We start from the raw sequence: 17,091 nt of genomic DNA, 5'->3' as shown, positions 1-17,091 counted from the left end.
GGAAGACTCAGTAACACTGTTAAATGGGCTCTTGCTGAAATGAGGGAGCATTTGCTAAGTGCTTGTTTCTCTCTTTCCTCTAAATTAGGGTTTCTTAAACTCAACCATTTGGATGAGTGGAATTCTGGATTGACCCAGGTACCGAGGCTACAAAATGCCAATAACAAGCCTCCTAGCGGTAGCTACTAAATATTCCCAGGCGCTGGCAAATGTCCCCTGGGAAGTAAGCTCACCCCCAGTTAAGCCCATCCCCTACGTTATATTTCTGTGACACTTTGCAGCCCCAGGAATGGTCTCTTTCCCTTCGTTTCCTCTTCAGTGAAAAACATCATAGGGTCACTCTCTGTAAAGAGACACCATGACCAAGAAAGACAAAGCACCTTCTATAAAGGAAAACATTTGGCGATGGCTTTCAGTTCAGAGGTTTATGTCGTCAGAGACTGCTGGTTCATTTCCCAGCCACCCAGACCCGAATAATCACACAGAAACTATATTAATTACAACACTGCTTGGCCAATAGCTTAGGCTTCTGATTAACTGACTCTTACATCTTAAATTAACCCATTAACCCATTCCTATTATTTTATATTTTACCACAAGGGTCATAGTTTACTGGTAAGGTTCTGGGGTGTCTGTCTACTTTGGCAGCTACATGGCATCTCCTTGACTCTGCCTACTTTCTTTCTATATCTCTGTTCTGACCCGCCTGGCTTTATTCTGCCCTGCCATAGGCCCAAAGAAGAGTATTAACCAATAGTAATAAAACATAGTCACAGCATACAGAGGGGATTCCCACGTCAGGTTTCGTCCATCACCATGGCAGGAAGCATGGTGGCACACGGGCAGACATGGTGCTGGAGGAGGAGCTGAGATTCTACATCTGGATCAGCAGGCAGCAGGAAGAGAGGGTGACACCGGGCCCCGTTTGGGCTTTTGAAACCTCAAAGGCCACCCACAGTAGCAAACTTCCTCCAGGAAGGCCACACTTACTCTGACAAGACCCTAATTCTTTCAAATAATGCCATTCCCAGTGCATCTATTGGGGTCATTTCCATTCAAATCACCACAAACATCCTTCCAGCCATGGGGATGCCTTGTTTCTGGAAAGTTCTCTAGAAGTAGGGATCTACGTTTGTCTCCACTAGAACAGCAGAGGCTGGTAGGAACCCTCAGCTGACTTAGCGGCTCTCTAAGCAATCCGAAGAAAGACTCATGCTCAGAAAATACAAGAATTGTGACTCTAGCCAGCTCAGAGCACATGGGGTCTGGCTCCAGCTTAGCCAGCTCCTTCCTTCCATGGGCCTGGTCCAGTTCTTATGGGCTGGCAGCTCACTAGCATGGCTTTAATTAAGCCTGCCTAGGAAGGGAAGGCTCGTGACTTTTGTCCTCCCATTTGTCCTGGCCACACATGGATCAACACAAGGCCCCTTCACTACGTGCACATGTGGTCCACCTGGCCAGCCCGTGACCACTGCCCCTCCTCCCACCCAGTGCCCACCCATCACCTTTGCTATGGACCCTCCTGTTTGTTTAATCAACTCAAAGGACCCAGTGTTGTACCAAGACCCCAATTCTGTTTTCGCCTGCCTTCTGACTCTTTCTCCATTGCCCATGTGACACTTTACCACAGAATGTTGTGAGCACAGCCAGGACAGGAACCTGGGGTCTGTCACCCCCACCTATACAGGGCTTTCTCCGCTCCCAGCTGGGTCTCCAGCTATCTCTATTAACTCCTCCACCCACTGTGGATGTGTGAGCTGACCCCATCCTCTCCCTGCCACATTCTCTTCTCCTTCCTCCTTCCCTGGAGCTCTCACGACACTCTCCTGCTTCGTGATCTCTCTCGAACCTTCTCCCTAGCTTCCTAAATCGCCATGGCTTTCTCAACCCACCAGGAAAGTCTGCTGCTTCATAGAGCCCTGTGTCCTGAGCCCTGCCCTGACCCCTGCCCTAAGTCCCACTCTGAACCACTTTTTGACCTTTTGACATTATAGTGTGATGTCATCTACAAATGTGGGGGGCAGCCTGCGGCATGAACATGGGCATTAAGTGGACTATTCCACCCCCTGGCAGTAAAAGACCAAAGTTAGGAAATGGGGCTCGACTTTTATCCACTCAGACTCCCAGGACCCAGTGGCTCAGCACTCCTGCTCCTGTGAGCTTTGAGATTCATGGGAAACAGTGGGATATGGGCAGGCACTGCTAGGAGGAAGGAGCCACCAGTGACATCACTCTGCATCCTTCCCCCTTTAGTATTTCGTCTTCGACTTCCACGTCTCTCCTGACGTCATGTTTGACAAGATCATCAAGATCTCGGTGAGTGGAGAGAGGCTGCTTCCGGCTTATGCTGGATCTCCGCACAACCCTGTAACCGGCTGTTCGTAACACAGCAGATAGCACGGAATGGATACTGGCCCCTCTCGCCCCCTCAGCTGGTTCCCTCTACAGAGTGTAAAACCTACTCACTTATACATAACGGGGGGGGGGGGCGCATGGTGTATAGTGGGAGGGGCTGGTGCTGAGCTTCCGCAAACCAGCTTTGTCATCTGACAAATATCTTCCCACTTTACTCTGAAACGTGGGTCCCAAGAAAGACAGAGTTAACACTATCAACAGTGAGCCCTGCCCATACCCCCAGCCCGCAAAGGCTTCTCCCCACCCAGCCTAACTGGCTGCTGGTGGTTCTGCCCTGAAGGTGATCCATTCTAAGAACCTGCTTCGAAGTGGCACCCTGGTGGGCTCCTTCAAAATGGACGTGGGGACTGTGTACTCCCAGCCTGGTGAGTAAACCCCTAAGAACGGACTGGTTCATAGAGCTCCAGAAGCAACAAACGGGGTCCCTCCTGCTGTATCAGTTCCCAGCTCATCCATCCAGGGGCATAGATACAATCCACTGGCCATTCGTATGCAGCCATAGGGGTGGCGGTGGAGTGGTGTGCACTCTACACACAGATGTGCGTGCCGTGTGCACCATGTCTGCTAGTTGCATGGTCATTACAGGGCGGGGGATCTGGGAATCGTAGTCCAGAGAGGAGGCAGCTTGAATATGTGTGCGCACGAGAGCATCACTTCTCTGGTGTCAGATGAGGGGCATTGCCCACCCACTGCCTCTGGCTGGCATCTGCTGAGCAGAAAACAAAAACAAAACAAAAGCCCTGCCATCCTTACAAAGTCCCTGTAGCCCCTTCTCTGGCAATTAAGAGGCCCAGGGCTCACAGATGTGCCAGGGTTTGGCTCAGCTAATCTTCTAATTAGGGGGACCCATCTAATTCAGAGAACCCATAAAGTCACACCACCCAATCTAAACGTGACAATAGATAGGAGTGTAATACAGCAACTTTGGGGGACATGGGCTCTAAAACCACTTTTCACAAGGGACCCAGGCGCCCTGAGGAACAGCCATGGTGGGAGGAGCTGTGTCTGACTGATCACTCCACAGGTGCCGATAGCCAACACCGCCTAGAGTTGTGAAGGGTGCATCAGGTGATGGTCTAGAAGGTTTGTCATTACATGGTCAATTGGGGATATCCATGTCCTGGAAATGGAACTATTCAGAAGTCAATAGTCACCCTACTGGGCTCTTTGAGGTGACAATACAACCTCATTCCACATTGTCTCATTTGACCCTCACAAAGTAGTTAGACACACAATAACATCCCTTCCCACTTTACAGAGGAACCAATGAGCAAGAAGAAATGGGGGAGGGGCCTCCGAGGTGACTCTAACATGGAGGTGAGGAGGTCGGTGCTTTCTGGTGGCTGGTGCCCACTGGCACAGTGGCTTACATCAGGAAATGTGGATCTAGTATCTAAGGCTATGCACATGAACTCACAGATCAAAACCTTCCAGATGTGTGAGGTCTTCAAGCATCTAGTCAGTACTGTTAATACAAACAGATAGACTGGGGGTGTACCTTAGATAATGGGGTACCTGCCTGGCATACCCAAAGGGCTGAGTTAAATCCTCAGCACTATGAAATCAGGTGTGGTGGTGCATAGCTGTATTCCAGCCCGGGGGGGGGGGGGGTAAGAGGCTGGAGAATCAGAAGTTCAAAGTCATCCTTAGCTACGTAGCAAGTTCTCTAACTGGAATTCATGAAAAGAAAAGCTGACTGGCCTGAAAGGATGAGGGGACTCACCCCCTGTAAGAAGTGTTTGATCTCCTGGTGCCCAGGCCTCTCCACTGCCCAGCACAGACTTGGGGGCTCCAGGTAAGGACTGGGCAGGACTCCTGCTTCCCAGGAAACATGCCCAGCCATGGTCCATAGGTTTGAGTGCTGCCCCAGCCTCTCCGGTGATAACATCTCTAGACTGGGCAACAGCAGGGCCTTCAGCCAGGATGGGGAGGGGGTGGAAAGTCAGTAGAGATCTTAGTATACACCCTTGGTGACTGAGTTCTGGCTGAGAAAACACTGCTGTTACGGAGGAGGGTGGTAGGCTCAGAAACTGGGTCAGATACATCCCTGCAGGTCTAACTTCCCAATCCATTGTTCCCATCTGACTGTAAGGAAACCGAGACTCTCCCAAGCTTAAATTGCTGGTCCAAAACTACCGGCGGGGTAAATGGCAGATAGAACTTGAGCTCAGGCCTTCATGGGCCTTGAGCACAGGGCAACCCACTCCCACACCTACTGCTCCCACGGAGTCTGCCTCTGAGCCCCACAAAGGCAGGGCTTGTCCTTTAAAGGTCTCTCCGAAGTTTGGCTTGACTGTAGGTGCAGGAAATTGCTCACTGCTACCCTCTGCTGGAGATGGGCTGTAGTCACAGAGAGGCCCGAGTGGCTGGCCTTTTCACAGCCAGACCTCCTCAGGCACAGGTGTGAGAGAGCCAGGCCCAAAGCCCTGGAGTTGGGTCTCCTATTTTCCTTGTATCTCCAGCTAGAGATTACAACGTCCACTCTACAAGACCCTCAGAGGCCATAAATCTGGTGTGTATCCCACAGGGGTGCCCCTCCAGCTGCATCCCTGATGGTCATCTAGCCAGAAGTGGGCTACTCACCACCCATGTTTTAGGTGACTGTTTCATTCATGAAGGTCAGACCCAAAGCTGTCATCTGTATTCTTTGTCACCTGTAATCTTCACCCATGTTTTCGGGTTTGTTTTCCGATCACTTTTAGGTTTGAAGGTAAATTTTGTGTTACCCAAATCTTTCCTTGGTATCCCTCCACCACCCAATTTAACCCAACCACATCCATGCCTGCCAATCTAGCTGTCCTTACAAGCATCCACTCCCTTATCCACAGCCAACAGTTCCTTCTACCCATTTCTGCCCACCATCCATCCCCGAGGCCAGCAGGTACCCGCTCGGCACTGTTCATCTTCCCACCCATCCGGTTTCCTCTCCTACCTCTCTCTGCTCAGAACCATGAGGTTCTGGGGATTTGTGGCACCCTCTTCCTGAGGCCTCCAGCTCAGCAGAAGTCACTACAGTGACTTCAAGCACTAAGGCTTATTGGCTTCTCATTGCCCTTGAACCTCATTTGCTATTACCATGGCTTTAGCTCTCCTGAGAGCTGGGCCAGCTGACCCACACACTCAGGCTGGGTTCTGCTCCCTTCCCCAACCTCACCTCAAGGTTCCCACTTTTCCCACTGGGGTCAGAACCTTGCAGGACACAAGTATAAAAGGAGGGACATTCTGAGCCCCTGGTGGTTTCAGTACCTGCAGAATACTATTAAGAAGGTACCCCCACGCGGTACCAGCTCACTAGCTTTAAAATCACCCCAGTGGGGCAGATCTTCTTAAAATGCCTCCTTCGCTGACACTGTTCTTTTCTCCATACTGTCCTGAGTCCTGGGGACACTAGAGAGGCACACAGCTAATCTCTGTTTAAACATGGAGACAGGCAGTGTATAGATGTGCCGTCAGGTGGGAGGCATGTCCACAGGGCCCTGAGAGCACCAAGGGGTCAGACCCATCCCTTTGAAGTAGTCAGAGGAGGCTGCAGGGACACAAGAAGCCATTTTCCAGATAGACAAGGAAGACAAGGAAGGTGGAGCATTTGGAGCAGACGCAGTGGCCTAGAGTCTGGCCTGGAGCAAGCTCAAGAGGCAGTGAGCACTCTGCCTGAACCGTGCTGGGGTGGCAGAACCAAGCAGGGAAGAGTAGCAGGACTCCCTTGCCAAACCTTTGGGCTTCACCTCAAGATGCAGGAAAACTCAAAAGGACTGAAAAGGAGGGACATGATAAGAGGGACCTCTATTTTAGTAGGACCTATGTGGGGCCCACTGTAGCAGGGACCAGAGGAGAGATGACAAGCTGAGAAACTGACTTGGAAGCAATTTGGAGTCCTGAAATACACTCCTGGGTGGGGACGTGCCTAGCCCTCTGGCTACAGAGGCTCTCTGTCTTCACTGGGTGGGTGCGAGTAGAGCTGTGGCCCCAAGTCTTGGGCCTGTAGCCTTCAGCTTGCAAAGCCTAGCAGGTCCTCAGCTTGGATGTCCCATGGCCTGGCTTGGGATAGGAATGACAGGCGCAATGCCCCTCCTCACCACTGCAGAACACCAGTTCCATCACAAATGGGCCATCCTGTCAGACCCTGACGACATCTCTGCCGGGCTGAAGGGCTACGTAAAGTGCGATGTCGCTGTGGTGGGCAAGGGAGACAACATCAAGACACCCCACAAGGCCAACGAAACAGACGAGGATGACATCGAGGGGTGAGGCCCCCATCTCCCCTAGAGCCTGCATACAACCCTTCCATCCTCCGAAAGGAAGTTCCTGAAGAGGCCTGAACCCAGAGTACTTGCCATCACCCCCTTACTTCCAAGACCCACCCTGCCAGTCTCTCCCCCAGGGCCCAGGGCAGTGTGGCCGCTGAGTTAACAGAGGGCAATGCTTTGGCATCAGATTTCCAACTGAGAAAGCTGGTGGAACGAGGAGATGCTGGCACCTAGGAATCCTACTGCTGCCAGGGCCCGAGGGTTCCAGTGCCATGCACCCAGGCGGCAGAGGGATGGCATTCAGTGTGCCGATCTCAGCAGCGGGTGAGGGCTGCTGGGAAACACTCCAGGACATCGTCTGGACTCTCAAAATGTGCTGGGATCCAGTGAGCCTGGTCTCCCATGGGCTGGGGGAGGAAACCGGCCCCTGAGAGGTTTTTGTCATGGTCTCAGAGAAAGGTGGCAAAAAGATTTGAGAGTTGACATCATGATTAGCATCTTCCATTACCGTATACAAAGCACTCACACACTGTAGCCTGTGTGTTGCTTTCCTGGGAAGTGGCTATTCATATCATTGCCACTTTAATGTGGAGGAAGCTGAATCTTGATGAGATGGGAAGCTTTTCCCAGAATCCTAAAAGTGGATAGGCACCATGAATTAGCGTCCTTAATAAAAGTGTGGGTCCTCTGAAGCTGTCCTTCACAGACTATGCCGGGCCCCAGGGGGATGTGATGCTAAGATGCGGGGGGGGGGGAGGGACAGGGACAGGCATTGTGTGTGCACGCATGTGCACATGCACACGCACACATATAAGACAGTGAACACACATGTGCAAGCATGCACTTGCTCTGTCTCCTCTCCCTCCCCACCTCTCTTCCTGTTATACTCCTTGAATAGCTCTTGGTCTAAGGACCTAAGATGCAAAGCGGATTGTCTAAGCCTGGTCCATGGTCCATGATGGATCTGATGTGCTGCCTGCTTCTCACAGGAACTTGCTGCTCCCGGAAGGTGTGCCCGCAGAACGTCAGTGGGCCCGGTTCTACGTGAAAATTTACCGGGCAGAGGGACTGCCCCGGATGAACACCAGCCTCATGGCCAATGTGAAGAAGGCTTTCATTGGGGAGAACAAGGATCTCGTCGACCCCTATGTGCAAGTCTTCTTTGCTGGCCAGAAGGTACTGGGGATGGAAATTCTGAAGGATGGGATGATGGGCTTAAAGAACAGGCAGAGTGGATGGGAGGAAGGGGCACACCAGGAGACACCTGGAACCTCCAACTGGGAACGCATACACCACACAGCACACACTAGCCGTGACTTCATCTCACCAGGGCAAAACTTCGGTGCAGAAGAGCAGCTACGAGCCGCTTTGGAATGAGCAGGTCGTCTTTACAGACCTGTTTCCCCCGCTCTGCAAACGCATGAAGGTGCAGATCCGAGACTCCGACAAGGTCAATGACGTGGCCATTGGCACCCACTTCATTGACCTGCGCAAGATTTCCAATGATGGAGACAAAGGTTAGCAGCCTGGCATGGGTGTATCCTGGGCGAGACGGGACGTGAAGGGAGGAGCAGATGAGGCCCCTTTCCCTTACACCACCTCCGGACCTCGACCAGACAGAGATCGAAGGGTGTTATCTGTAACCCCTCCCTCAAGGGAAGGGAGCATGTAATAACTGCTCGGAGCTGACTGGATTAGCAGTTAGCTGTGTTGCCTTTGCACCCATTTTCCCATTGGCCAAGTGACAATAAGAACCGTCATGTGTTACAGTGCACACGCTCTGTAAATGTAATCTCCGAGTTCTCACTAGTACTGGTGAGCAGTGACCCCTGTGTGGACTGACGATATCCCAGAATCCGGGAACGATGCCGGGCACAAGGACACAGTGAGACAAGATGCCATTCCTAACCCTCCTCATGTCCCTGGGGGAATCAGAGAGATAGACGTGACACCAAGTGACCAGAACAGTTGGCAGAAGAAACAACAGCCCATGGTGCAGTTCTGCATCCAGGAGATACCCAGAAGCCATAAATTCAGACACAGACGATAGACTGGTGCTTCAGGAACAAAGAGAGGGTGGCCGGGAACACCTGCTCAGGGTGTGGGGCTTCTTCAGGGTGTGCTAGACCATGACAACGGGTGTACAACCTACTGAACATACTCTAGCCACCAAATGTATACTTTAAATGCCAAATTTTATCAGTAAATTATATCTCAAATTTTAATGCTGTGTTTACAAAACAAAAATTAAATATAAGAGCTGAGGAAATAGTTCATGAGGATGAGTTCAATCCCCAGAAACTATTGTTTAAAAAAAATAGGGCATGATGGCATGGGCTTGTAATCCCAGCACTGAGGAGGCAGAAACAGGCACATCTCTGGGGCTCCCGGAATCCCAGCCAGTCTAGCCAACTTGCCAAGTTCCAGGTCACTAAGAAACCCTGTCTCAAAAAAGAAAAAAGAACAGTGCTTGAGGAATGACATCAAAAACTGGCCTCCATGTACACACAGTGCCCCCCACACACATACACACATGTGCGCGTGCACACACACACAATAGTTTTGTTTTGTTTGTTCGTTTGTCTTATCATGTAGACCAGGCTGGCTTTGAACTTACAGAGATCTGCCTGCTAGGATTAAAGGTGTGGGCCCACATTAAGATTCTGGCAAGGAAGGAAGGAAGAAGGAAGGAAGGAAGGAAGGAAGGAAGGAAGGAAGGAAGGAAGGAAGGAAGGAAAAGACATAAAGACTAATTAGATTCACATAAGGCAAGCCCCAACAAATCCTGAGCACGAGAGAATTGACTGGTGACAGATACAGAAAATGAGGCTGCTTTTCACTCCCAGGTCCTGATCAACCCACTGTGGTCACAGACCAAGCTGCTGGTTCCTGACAGAGCAAAGGACCCATAAATAATATAAAGAACACAGAGAGGAGGGACAGTCCCCTGAGCAGGAGAGGCAGGATAGATGGGCATCCTTTATTTAGAAATAAAACCAAGAGTGGAGGATCCATGTTGTGGAGTGTGGGAAGAGTTGGCACCTGTCTGAAGGTGGTGCCTACAGCAATGGGAAACAGGAGTCTGGCTTTCTATCCCACACACCTTGCCAAGGCTCCTGCAGAGAATAGGATACCAGAAGGCATGCCATATAGGCATGAGTGAGAAAACTGCCCCACACCTCCCTAGCACCCAATAGCCAAGTCCACAAGGATCCCTGACTCCTGAGTGAGCCTTGGCTATGACACGATCTTTCTACCTCCCCTCACTGACACAGGCTTCCTGCCCACGCTTGGCCCAGCCTGGGTAAACATGTACGGCTCCACGCGCAACTACACACTGCTGGATGAACACCAGGACCTGAACGAGGGCCTGGGGGAGGGTGTGTCTTTCCGTGCCCGCCTCATGCTGGGACTGGCTGTGGAGATCCTGGACACCTCCAACCCAGAGCTCACCAGCTCCACGGAAGTGCAGGTGGAACAGGCCACACCTGTCTCGGAGGTGAGGGCAAGGCTGCGCTGGGTCCAGGTCCCTCACTGGATCCTCTCTCTCCTCAACACGCCAGCCGAGTTCTAGTTTTTCCCTAGAGCTGCGCTGTCTACTCAGGGGCCCTCATCTGGCCCTTTTGCAAGACCTCAGTCCTCACCTACTATTGACTATGTGCTACACCAAGATTCCATTATAGACACCAGCAACCAAGATGGCACCCCACCTCTGTTCCTCTTCTCAGCCATGGCTATCCTTGTAGCTATAGAGCTAGCCATTCTCTCAAGGACAACCAGGCTGGGGACTTGAGTCCAGACTTCCTACACCCAGAACTGAGTAGGACACACCCCAACTGTCAGCCATTACGTCTTGGTCTGACCCAGGTCTGCTGCCCCACTAAAACTCAGTGTAAGCTTTAACTGCCTCCCCCACAGAGCTGCACAGGAAGAATGGAAGAATTTTTCCTATTTGGAGCCTTCTTGGAAGCCTCAATGATTGACCGGAAAAACGGGGACAAGCCAATTACCTTTGAAGTGACCATAGGTGAGAGCCGCTGGGATCATGGGAAGTGTTTCCAGCTTCTGGGTTGTCACTGTGAGCCCCACACCCTAGGCTACAAAGAGTGGGTGCCTTAGGGTTTCTATAGCTGCAACAAAACACCATGGCCATAAAGCAAGGTGGGGAGGAAGGGTTTATTTAGCTCACACTGCCATATTGCTGTTTATATTGAAGGAAGTCAGGACAGGAACTCAGGGTAGAATCCTGGAGGCAGGAGCTAATGCAGAGGCCATGGAGTGGTGCTGCTTACTGGTTTGCTCAGCCTGCTTTCCTATAGAACCCAGGACCACCAGCCCAGGGATGGCACCACCCACCATGGTCTGGGCCATCCCCCATTTGATCACTAATTGAAAAAAAAATAGCCTTATGGCTGGATCTCAAGGAGGCGCCTTCCTCTCTGATGGCTCTAGCCGTCAAGTTGACACACAAAACCAGCCAGCACAGTGGGCGAATTGATGGGTTTCCCTGACTGTCCTCAAATGCTCATGAAGCGTCTCTGGTTTTTGAGAGTGTACTTGACCATAAGAGAGGTCAGCCATCACTCCACCAAACAGCCAACTCTCTCCCTTATGAGCAATGGGTCCTTTCACTGGATGGTGTTGTCGGAGTCCTTTACTTCTCCAGGAGAAACATGGACTGGACGGAGGGGGGAATGAGTAAGGAAAGGACTTTAAAAGCCACTCTTTGTCCAGGAAACTATGGCAATGAAGTCGACGGCATATCGCGGCCCCAGCGGCCTCGGCCCCGGAAGGAGCCTGGGGATGAAGAAGAAGTAGACTTGATTCAGAACTCCAGTGATGACGAGGGGGATGAAGGCGGAGACCTGGCCTCAGTGTCTTCCACCCCACCTATGCGGCCCCAGATCACAGACAGGTGGGTCCTGCCACTTGCCTCAGCCCCAGTGACCTCGGCCCTCACCTCCCAGGACCCTACACCTCAACATCCCTCAACCTTCCTCCGCATCCGACTCCAGGAACTACTTTCACCTGCCCTACCTGGAGCGCAAGCCCTGCATCTACATCAAGAGTTGGTGGCCTGACCAGAGACGACGCCTCTACAATGCAAACATCATGGACCACATAGCTGATAAGCTGGTCAGGGCCAGGCGAGAGGTGGTGGGATCTGGAATTCTGGGCATGTATGGGGGCCTCACCTGTAAAACACAGGCTGTCTATCTAGAGGCTCTCTTGAAATAGAGAAAGGGGATGCCCAACAGGGCCCAGAGCTCTGGAGTAGTCTAAAGGTCTGCCCCTCTAGGTCTGGGCTCTCAGAGACCACTAGGCAAGGTTCAGGTATGCACAAGGCCTCTACCCAGCCCTGGGTCCTTCTTCCTGAAGGAGCTGAGGACCCATGAATAACTAAGAGTCCCCAGTGTCTACAACAGGACCTGGGGACTTGGTGGCTCCTTCATAATATATATGATATATATAAGCCCACATTACTAGGTTCCTCTGTCCTGGGGTAAATGGGAAAGACATCTGGGAGAAGGAGGGCTGAGGCCCAGAGTGCACCTGAAACCCTGGTTCACAGGAAGAAGGTTTGAATGATGTGCAGGAGATGATCAAAACGGAGAAGTCCTACCCAGAGCGCCGCCTCCGGGGTGTGCTGGAGGAACTGAGCTGTGGCTGCCAGTGAGAAGATGGATGGGGACGGCAGGGTGGGACAGGGGACACTGTAGCCGGGTCAGCGCAGAGGAGGCTAAGCCCTGGCTCTGTCCCACCCATCCCTCTGTAGTCGCTTCCTCTCCCTCTCGGACAAGGACCAGGGCCACTCGTCCCGCACCAAGCTAGACCGGGAGCGCCTCAAGTCCTGTATGAGGGAGCTGGTGAGGCTACAGCTGGACCCTGGGATCAGGGAAGCCATTGGACAGGAGCCATCTGTTCTTGATGTCATGGCTCAAGCTGTCACCGAAAGCTGAGTGTTCCTCCTATGCTCTTCCCAACAGGAAAGCATGGGACAGCAGGCCAAGAGCCTGAGGGCCCAGGTGAAGCGACATACTGTACGGGACAAGCTGAGGCTATGCCAGAACTTCCTACAGAAGTTACGCTTCCTGGCAGATGAGGTGGGTGGCCTAAAGGGCAGGGACAGCATAGAAAGGGGCTGGCGTGAAAGTCCGCCCCGCTCGGATGGCCACGATTGACAAGACTGAGCAGGCCCAGTGGGAGAAAAAGAAGACCCAGGAATGAGGGTCTTTCCCTTCCAAGCCCCAGGAGTGTGGTGCAGCCGGCTCAGGGTCCCACTACACTGAAGCTGATTCTCCCTGGCTTGTGCCCTTGCTCCTCTGCCGCAGCCCCAGCACAGCATTCCTGATGTGTTCATCTGGATGATGAGCAACAACAAGCGCATCGCCTATGCCCGGGTGCCCTCCAAAGACCTCCTCTTCTCTATTGTGGAGGAAGAACTGGGCAAGGACTGCGCCAAAGTCAAGACCCTCTTCCTCAAGGTGCTGCCGGGGATGGGACTTAGGTGGGGCGAGGCGGGTTCTTGTAGAGGCTCCACTGAGTCTGGCAAGCCTAAGGGAAGGGGGTGGAGCCCTTAACTAGCAGGTATTCAGAGGGCTGGTTCCCCTTCCCCTCCCTTCTGTCCATCCCTTAGTCTCCCACCCCCACATCTATACAGTGAAGGGGTAGGCACAACTCTGCCTAACTCTGCCTGAGGCTTCAACGCCACCCCGGGCGTCCCTTACCCTGTGGGCCCTGGAAGCTGTCAGGCTCTTGGTGACCCCGATCCTGCCCCCCAGCTGCCAGGGAAGAGGGGCTTTGGCTCAGCAGGTTGGACAGTACAGGCCAAGCTGGAGCTCTACCTGTGGCTGGGCCTCAGTAAGCAGCGAAAGGACTTCCTGTGTGGCCTGCCCTGTGGCTTCGAGGAGGTCAAAGCAGCCCAAGGCCTGGGTCTGCACTCCTTTCCGCCAATCAGCCTGGTCTACACCAGTGAGTGAGGATTCCTCATCCTGAGTGGGCCACTCTCCCAGCTTGTACCCCCAGAGGGTCACGGGGGCCGTATGGCATGGCTCAGCCCACTCTTCCCCACAGAGAAGCAAGTCTTCCAGCTCCGAGCCCACATGTATCAGGCCCGAAGCCTCTTTGCTGCCGACAGCAGTGGGCTCTCTGATCCCTTTGCACGTGTCTTCTTCATCAACCAGAGCCAGTGCACGGAGGTAAGGGCCTGGGGGGCGGGGCCCTGGGGGAGTGGCCCTGAGGGGAGTGGCCCTGAGGGGAGAGGCTCGGGGCCCTGAAGAAAGGGGGCTCGGCGGGGTGGGAGGGCTCTGGCTTTGGGAGCACCGGAAAGCCATACAATTGGTCTGCTAGTTCCCCAGATCTCAGAGGCAAGCCCTTTCTTTGGGCAACTGGCTAGGCTGGTAAAAGTCACCAGCTTGGATTAGAGCTGTGCCCACAAGGCAAGAAAACTTTGGCAGGGCGCTGGGAACAGACTTCATAGGAGCCTTGGCTTTCAGATTTCTGGAAAAGTAGGGGACTCAAACACCCCTGCCTGCAGGTTCCCTGTGGCCGATGACTAGGAGTGGTGTCCGCCACTTATTCTCTGCCCCTCACTCCATGGTGCAGGTTCTGAATGAGACATTGTGTCCCACTTGGGACCAGATGCTGGTGTTTGACAATCTGGAGCTGTACGGTGAAGCTCATGAGTTACGAGACGATCCCCCCATCATTGTCATTGAAATCTATGACCAGGACACCATGGTAAGGGTGGGCAGTGGCACCAGCGACCTCTAGTGGACCCTGCCTCTGGGGGTTCCTCCCCTCCCCCTGCGCTAAGTTCTGTGCTGGGAAGAGTGGCTGGTGACCAAGCTTGCCCGTGCCTCCTGGCCACCCACAACCTGATCCTTTTCCAGTACCCTGAGCCTCTAGGGGACCAGGAGAAAACCCTGGTGTTTTCCACCTCCTGGGTAAACACATGGAAGCCAATGTCTTCCAGAGACGTTACCAGGAAGCCCTGTGCCACAGCCCCACCCCCACTCCGGGGCTCTGATCCCTACCTATGTTCACCACAATCTGTAGCAGCCTTGCAGCTCTCCATGAAGGTTCTGGAGTGGGGGTGGGGGAAGCAGGATAATACCCTTTCCAAGAGGGGCTAACTGCCTATAAGCCAACTCAACTGTTGGGGTGCCCAAGGGAATGCTAGCGTCTTGTTGTGTTAGGGTAAAGCTGACTTCATGGGCCGGACCTTCGCCAAGCCCCTGGTGAAAATGGCAGATGAGGCATACTGCCCGCCTCGCTTTCCGCCCCAGCTTGAGTACTACCAGATCTACCGAGGCAATGCCACGGCCGGAGACCTCCTGGCTGCCTTTGAGCTGCTACAGGTAAATGGCAGGCGAAGGGGATGAGGGCGGGCTTGAAAGCCGGGGCTGGGAGTAAGATCTCAGGGCCTTTGGGCTCTCTGGCCTGCCTGTTCCCTCTGGTCTCATGACGCCAACTCACTGGGGAAAGGGCCTGCCACTCTGATTTATGACCTTGTTCCTCAGATTGGGCCATCAGGGAAGGCTGACCTGCCGCCCATCAATGGCCCAGTGGACATGGACAGAGGACCCATCATGCCTGTGCCCGTGGGAATCCGGCCAGTGCTCAGCAAGTATCGTGTGGAGGTGTGCACCAACCAGCTCCCAAGTCATGACATAGAGACTTGTTATTAGAATGCTCGGCCTCGCTTAGGCTTGTTTCTGCCTAGCTCTTTTAACTTAACCTGTTTCTCTCTACTAACTTTTGTCTCGGGGCTTTTTTTCTTTCCTTCTGCATATCTTACTTTCGCTGTTTCTTGTGTCTGGCTGGTGGCTGCCTGGCTTCTGGCCCTGGGTGTGTCTCTCTCCTCCTCCCTCTTCTTTCTCCTTCTCTCCTCTCACTCTTCCCTAACCTAGACTCCTCCTCCTATTTATTCTTTCTGCCCACCAGCCCCGCCTATCCCTCTCCTGCCTAGCTGTTGGCAGTCAGCTTTTTATTAGACCAATCAGGTGCCTTAGACGGTCAAGGTGAAACAGATGCAACACATCTTTATGCAATTAAACACATATTCTTACATCATTAAATAAATGCAATATAAACAAATATAACAGTTAAAGTCGTATTCCTCAGAATAAACAAACGTAACACTTCCTTACATAGTTGAAGTAATTTCCACAACAGAGGTGTGTGAGGGCTCCGTGCATCTCCCTGCCCTGCGTGTAACCTTTGCCCAAGTCACCCTGAGACTTTTGCCCCATGAAGCACCATGAGTGGACATTCCACACAAGCCATCAAACTCCTGGTCCCCTAGCCAGAAAAGGATAGCGAGGGCCCAAGAGTGGAGGGGACTTGTCCAAGATCACACTCCCTGGAGCCAGCAGCACTGGCATAGGCCCCTAGTCTAGTGCACTGCCCCTGCCCATGATCTAGCTTCCACCTCCCACCCTGTTACTGCTCAGGTGACCCTTCCCAGCCACTCCGGGCTCCCTTCACAAAGCCACCCTCCCGCTGCTCTCAGGTGCTGTTCTGGGGCCTGAGGGACTTGAAAAGGGTGAACCTGGCCCAGGTGGACCGACCACGGGTGGACATTGAGTGTGCAGGAAAGGGGGTACAATCATCCCTGATCCACAATTATAAGAAGAACCCCAATTTCAACACCCTGGTCAAGTGGTTTGAAGTGGTGAGTATGGGAGCCAGCAGAGCCTAGCAGGGCTGGGTGTGACCAGTGCAGCGTGCCTTAGCCAACCTCCTCTGCCCCTTCTCTGAGGCATAGGCTGTAGCATGTCACTGTCATCTCTCAGGACCTCCCAGAGAATGAGCTGCTGCACCCACCCTTGAACATCCGAGTGGTGGACTGCCGGGCCTTTGGACGCTACACCCTGGTGGGCTCCCACGCAGTCAGCTCACTGCGGCGCTTCATCTACCGACCCCCAGACCGCTCAGCCCCCAATTGGAACACCACAGGTATGGCTACCTAAAGCCCAGGCTTGGCTCTAGTCAGCTCCTAGAAGGGCTCATCTCACAGTGCACTTCAAGTATCCATTAGGATTTCCTCTAGGGCGTCTCTATGGGGCAGCGTGGCAGTGTAGCAGGGTTGGAGTGGGGGTGGGGAGATGGACAGCCTTAGGATCAGAGAAGGCTGCATGGGGCTGCCCTTCACTCTGAGGCCCACAGCTAGTCCTGACAGGCCCTTAAAAGGCTGAGAGCAGATGGCTTCTCTCTCATAACCAGGTGATGGAGGAGACCCAGATCCCCCTCTGGGCATAGCCTCTGGGCCTCGCCTCAGTTCTGCTGTCTGGATGCACAAGGATCCATCCCTCTCTCTAGATCACTTCCTTTCCTCGTGCCTAGCTTGTTCTTGCATCTACCCTGTCCCTCTGCCCTAAGAAAGCTCCAAAATCTGCCATAGGCCGTTCTTCCTACCTTACTGCTT

At 53.1% G+C, this 17,091-nt stretch overlaps 1 protein-coding gene across 5 annotated transcripts in view; it reads left to right on the top strand.

The window, feature by feature from the left end:
* Positions 1-17,091, top strand: part of Otof (otoferlin) — a 91,970-nt gene that overhangs the window by 64,311 nt on the left and 10,568 nt on the right. For all 5 annotated transcript variants that reach the window (XM_050128492.1, XM_050128489.1, XM_050128490.1 and 2 more), the window contains 20 exons: positions 2,254-2,316; positions 2,696-2,780; positions 6,500-6,659; positions 7,652-7,838; positions 7,993-8,179; positions 9,938-10,161; positions 10,581-10,689; positions 11,397-11,577; positions 11,678-11,798; positions 12,235-12,335; positions 12,439-12,529; positions 12,650-12,766; positions 12,995-13,147; positions 13,445-13,634; positions 13,737-13,861; positions 14,268-14,402; positions 14,861-15,022; positions 15,185-15,304; positions 16,177-16,338; positions 16,460-16,622. In XM_050128492.1, coding sequence (XP_049984449.1) covers positions 2,254-2,316; positions 2,696-2,780; positions 6,500-6,659; positions 7,652-7,838; positions 7,993-8,179; positions 9,938-10,161; positions 10,581-10,689; positions 11,397-11,577; positions 11,678-11,798; positions 12,235-12,335; positions 12,439-12,529; positions 12,650-12,766; positions 12,995-13,147; positions 13,445-13,634; positions 13,737-13,861; positions 14,268-14,402; positions 14,861-15,022; positions 15,185-15,304; positions 16,177-16,338; positions 16,460-16,622 — 2,836 coding nt within the window. The remainder of the gene's footprint in view (positions 1-2,253; positions 2,317-2,695; positions 2,781-6,499; positions 6,660-7,651; positions 7,839-7,992; positions 8,180-9,937; positions 10,162-10,580; positions 10,690-11,396; positions 11,578-11,677; positions 11,799-12,234; positions 12,336-12,438; positions 12,530-12,649; positions 12,767-12,994; positions 13,148-13,444; positions 13,635-13,736; positions 13,862-14,267; positions 14,403-14,860; positions 15,023-15,184; positions 15,305-16,176; positions 16,339-16,459; positions 16,623-17,091) is intronic.

Source organism: Alexandromys fortis, unplaced genomic scaffold, assembly GCF_014885135.2.
Source record: "Alexandromys fortis isolate MF-2015 unplaced genomic scaffold, M_Fortis_MF-2015_v1.1 scaffold_304, whole genome shotgun sequence".
Taxonomy (NCBI): domain Eukaryota; kingdom Metazoa; phylum Chordata; class Mammalia; order Rodentia; family Cricetidae; genus Alexandromys; species Alexandromys fortis.
Note: the sequence above shows the minus strand (reverse complement) of the source record. Positions and strands in the feature narration are given on the sequence as shown.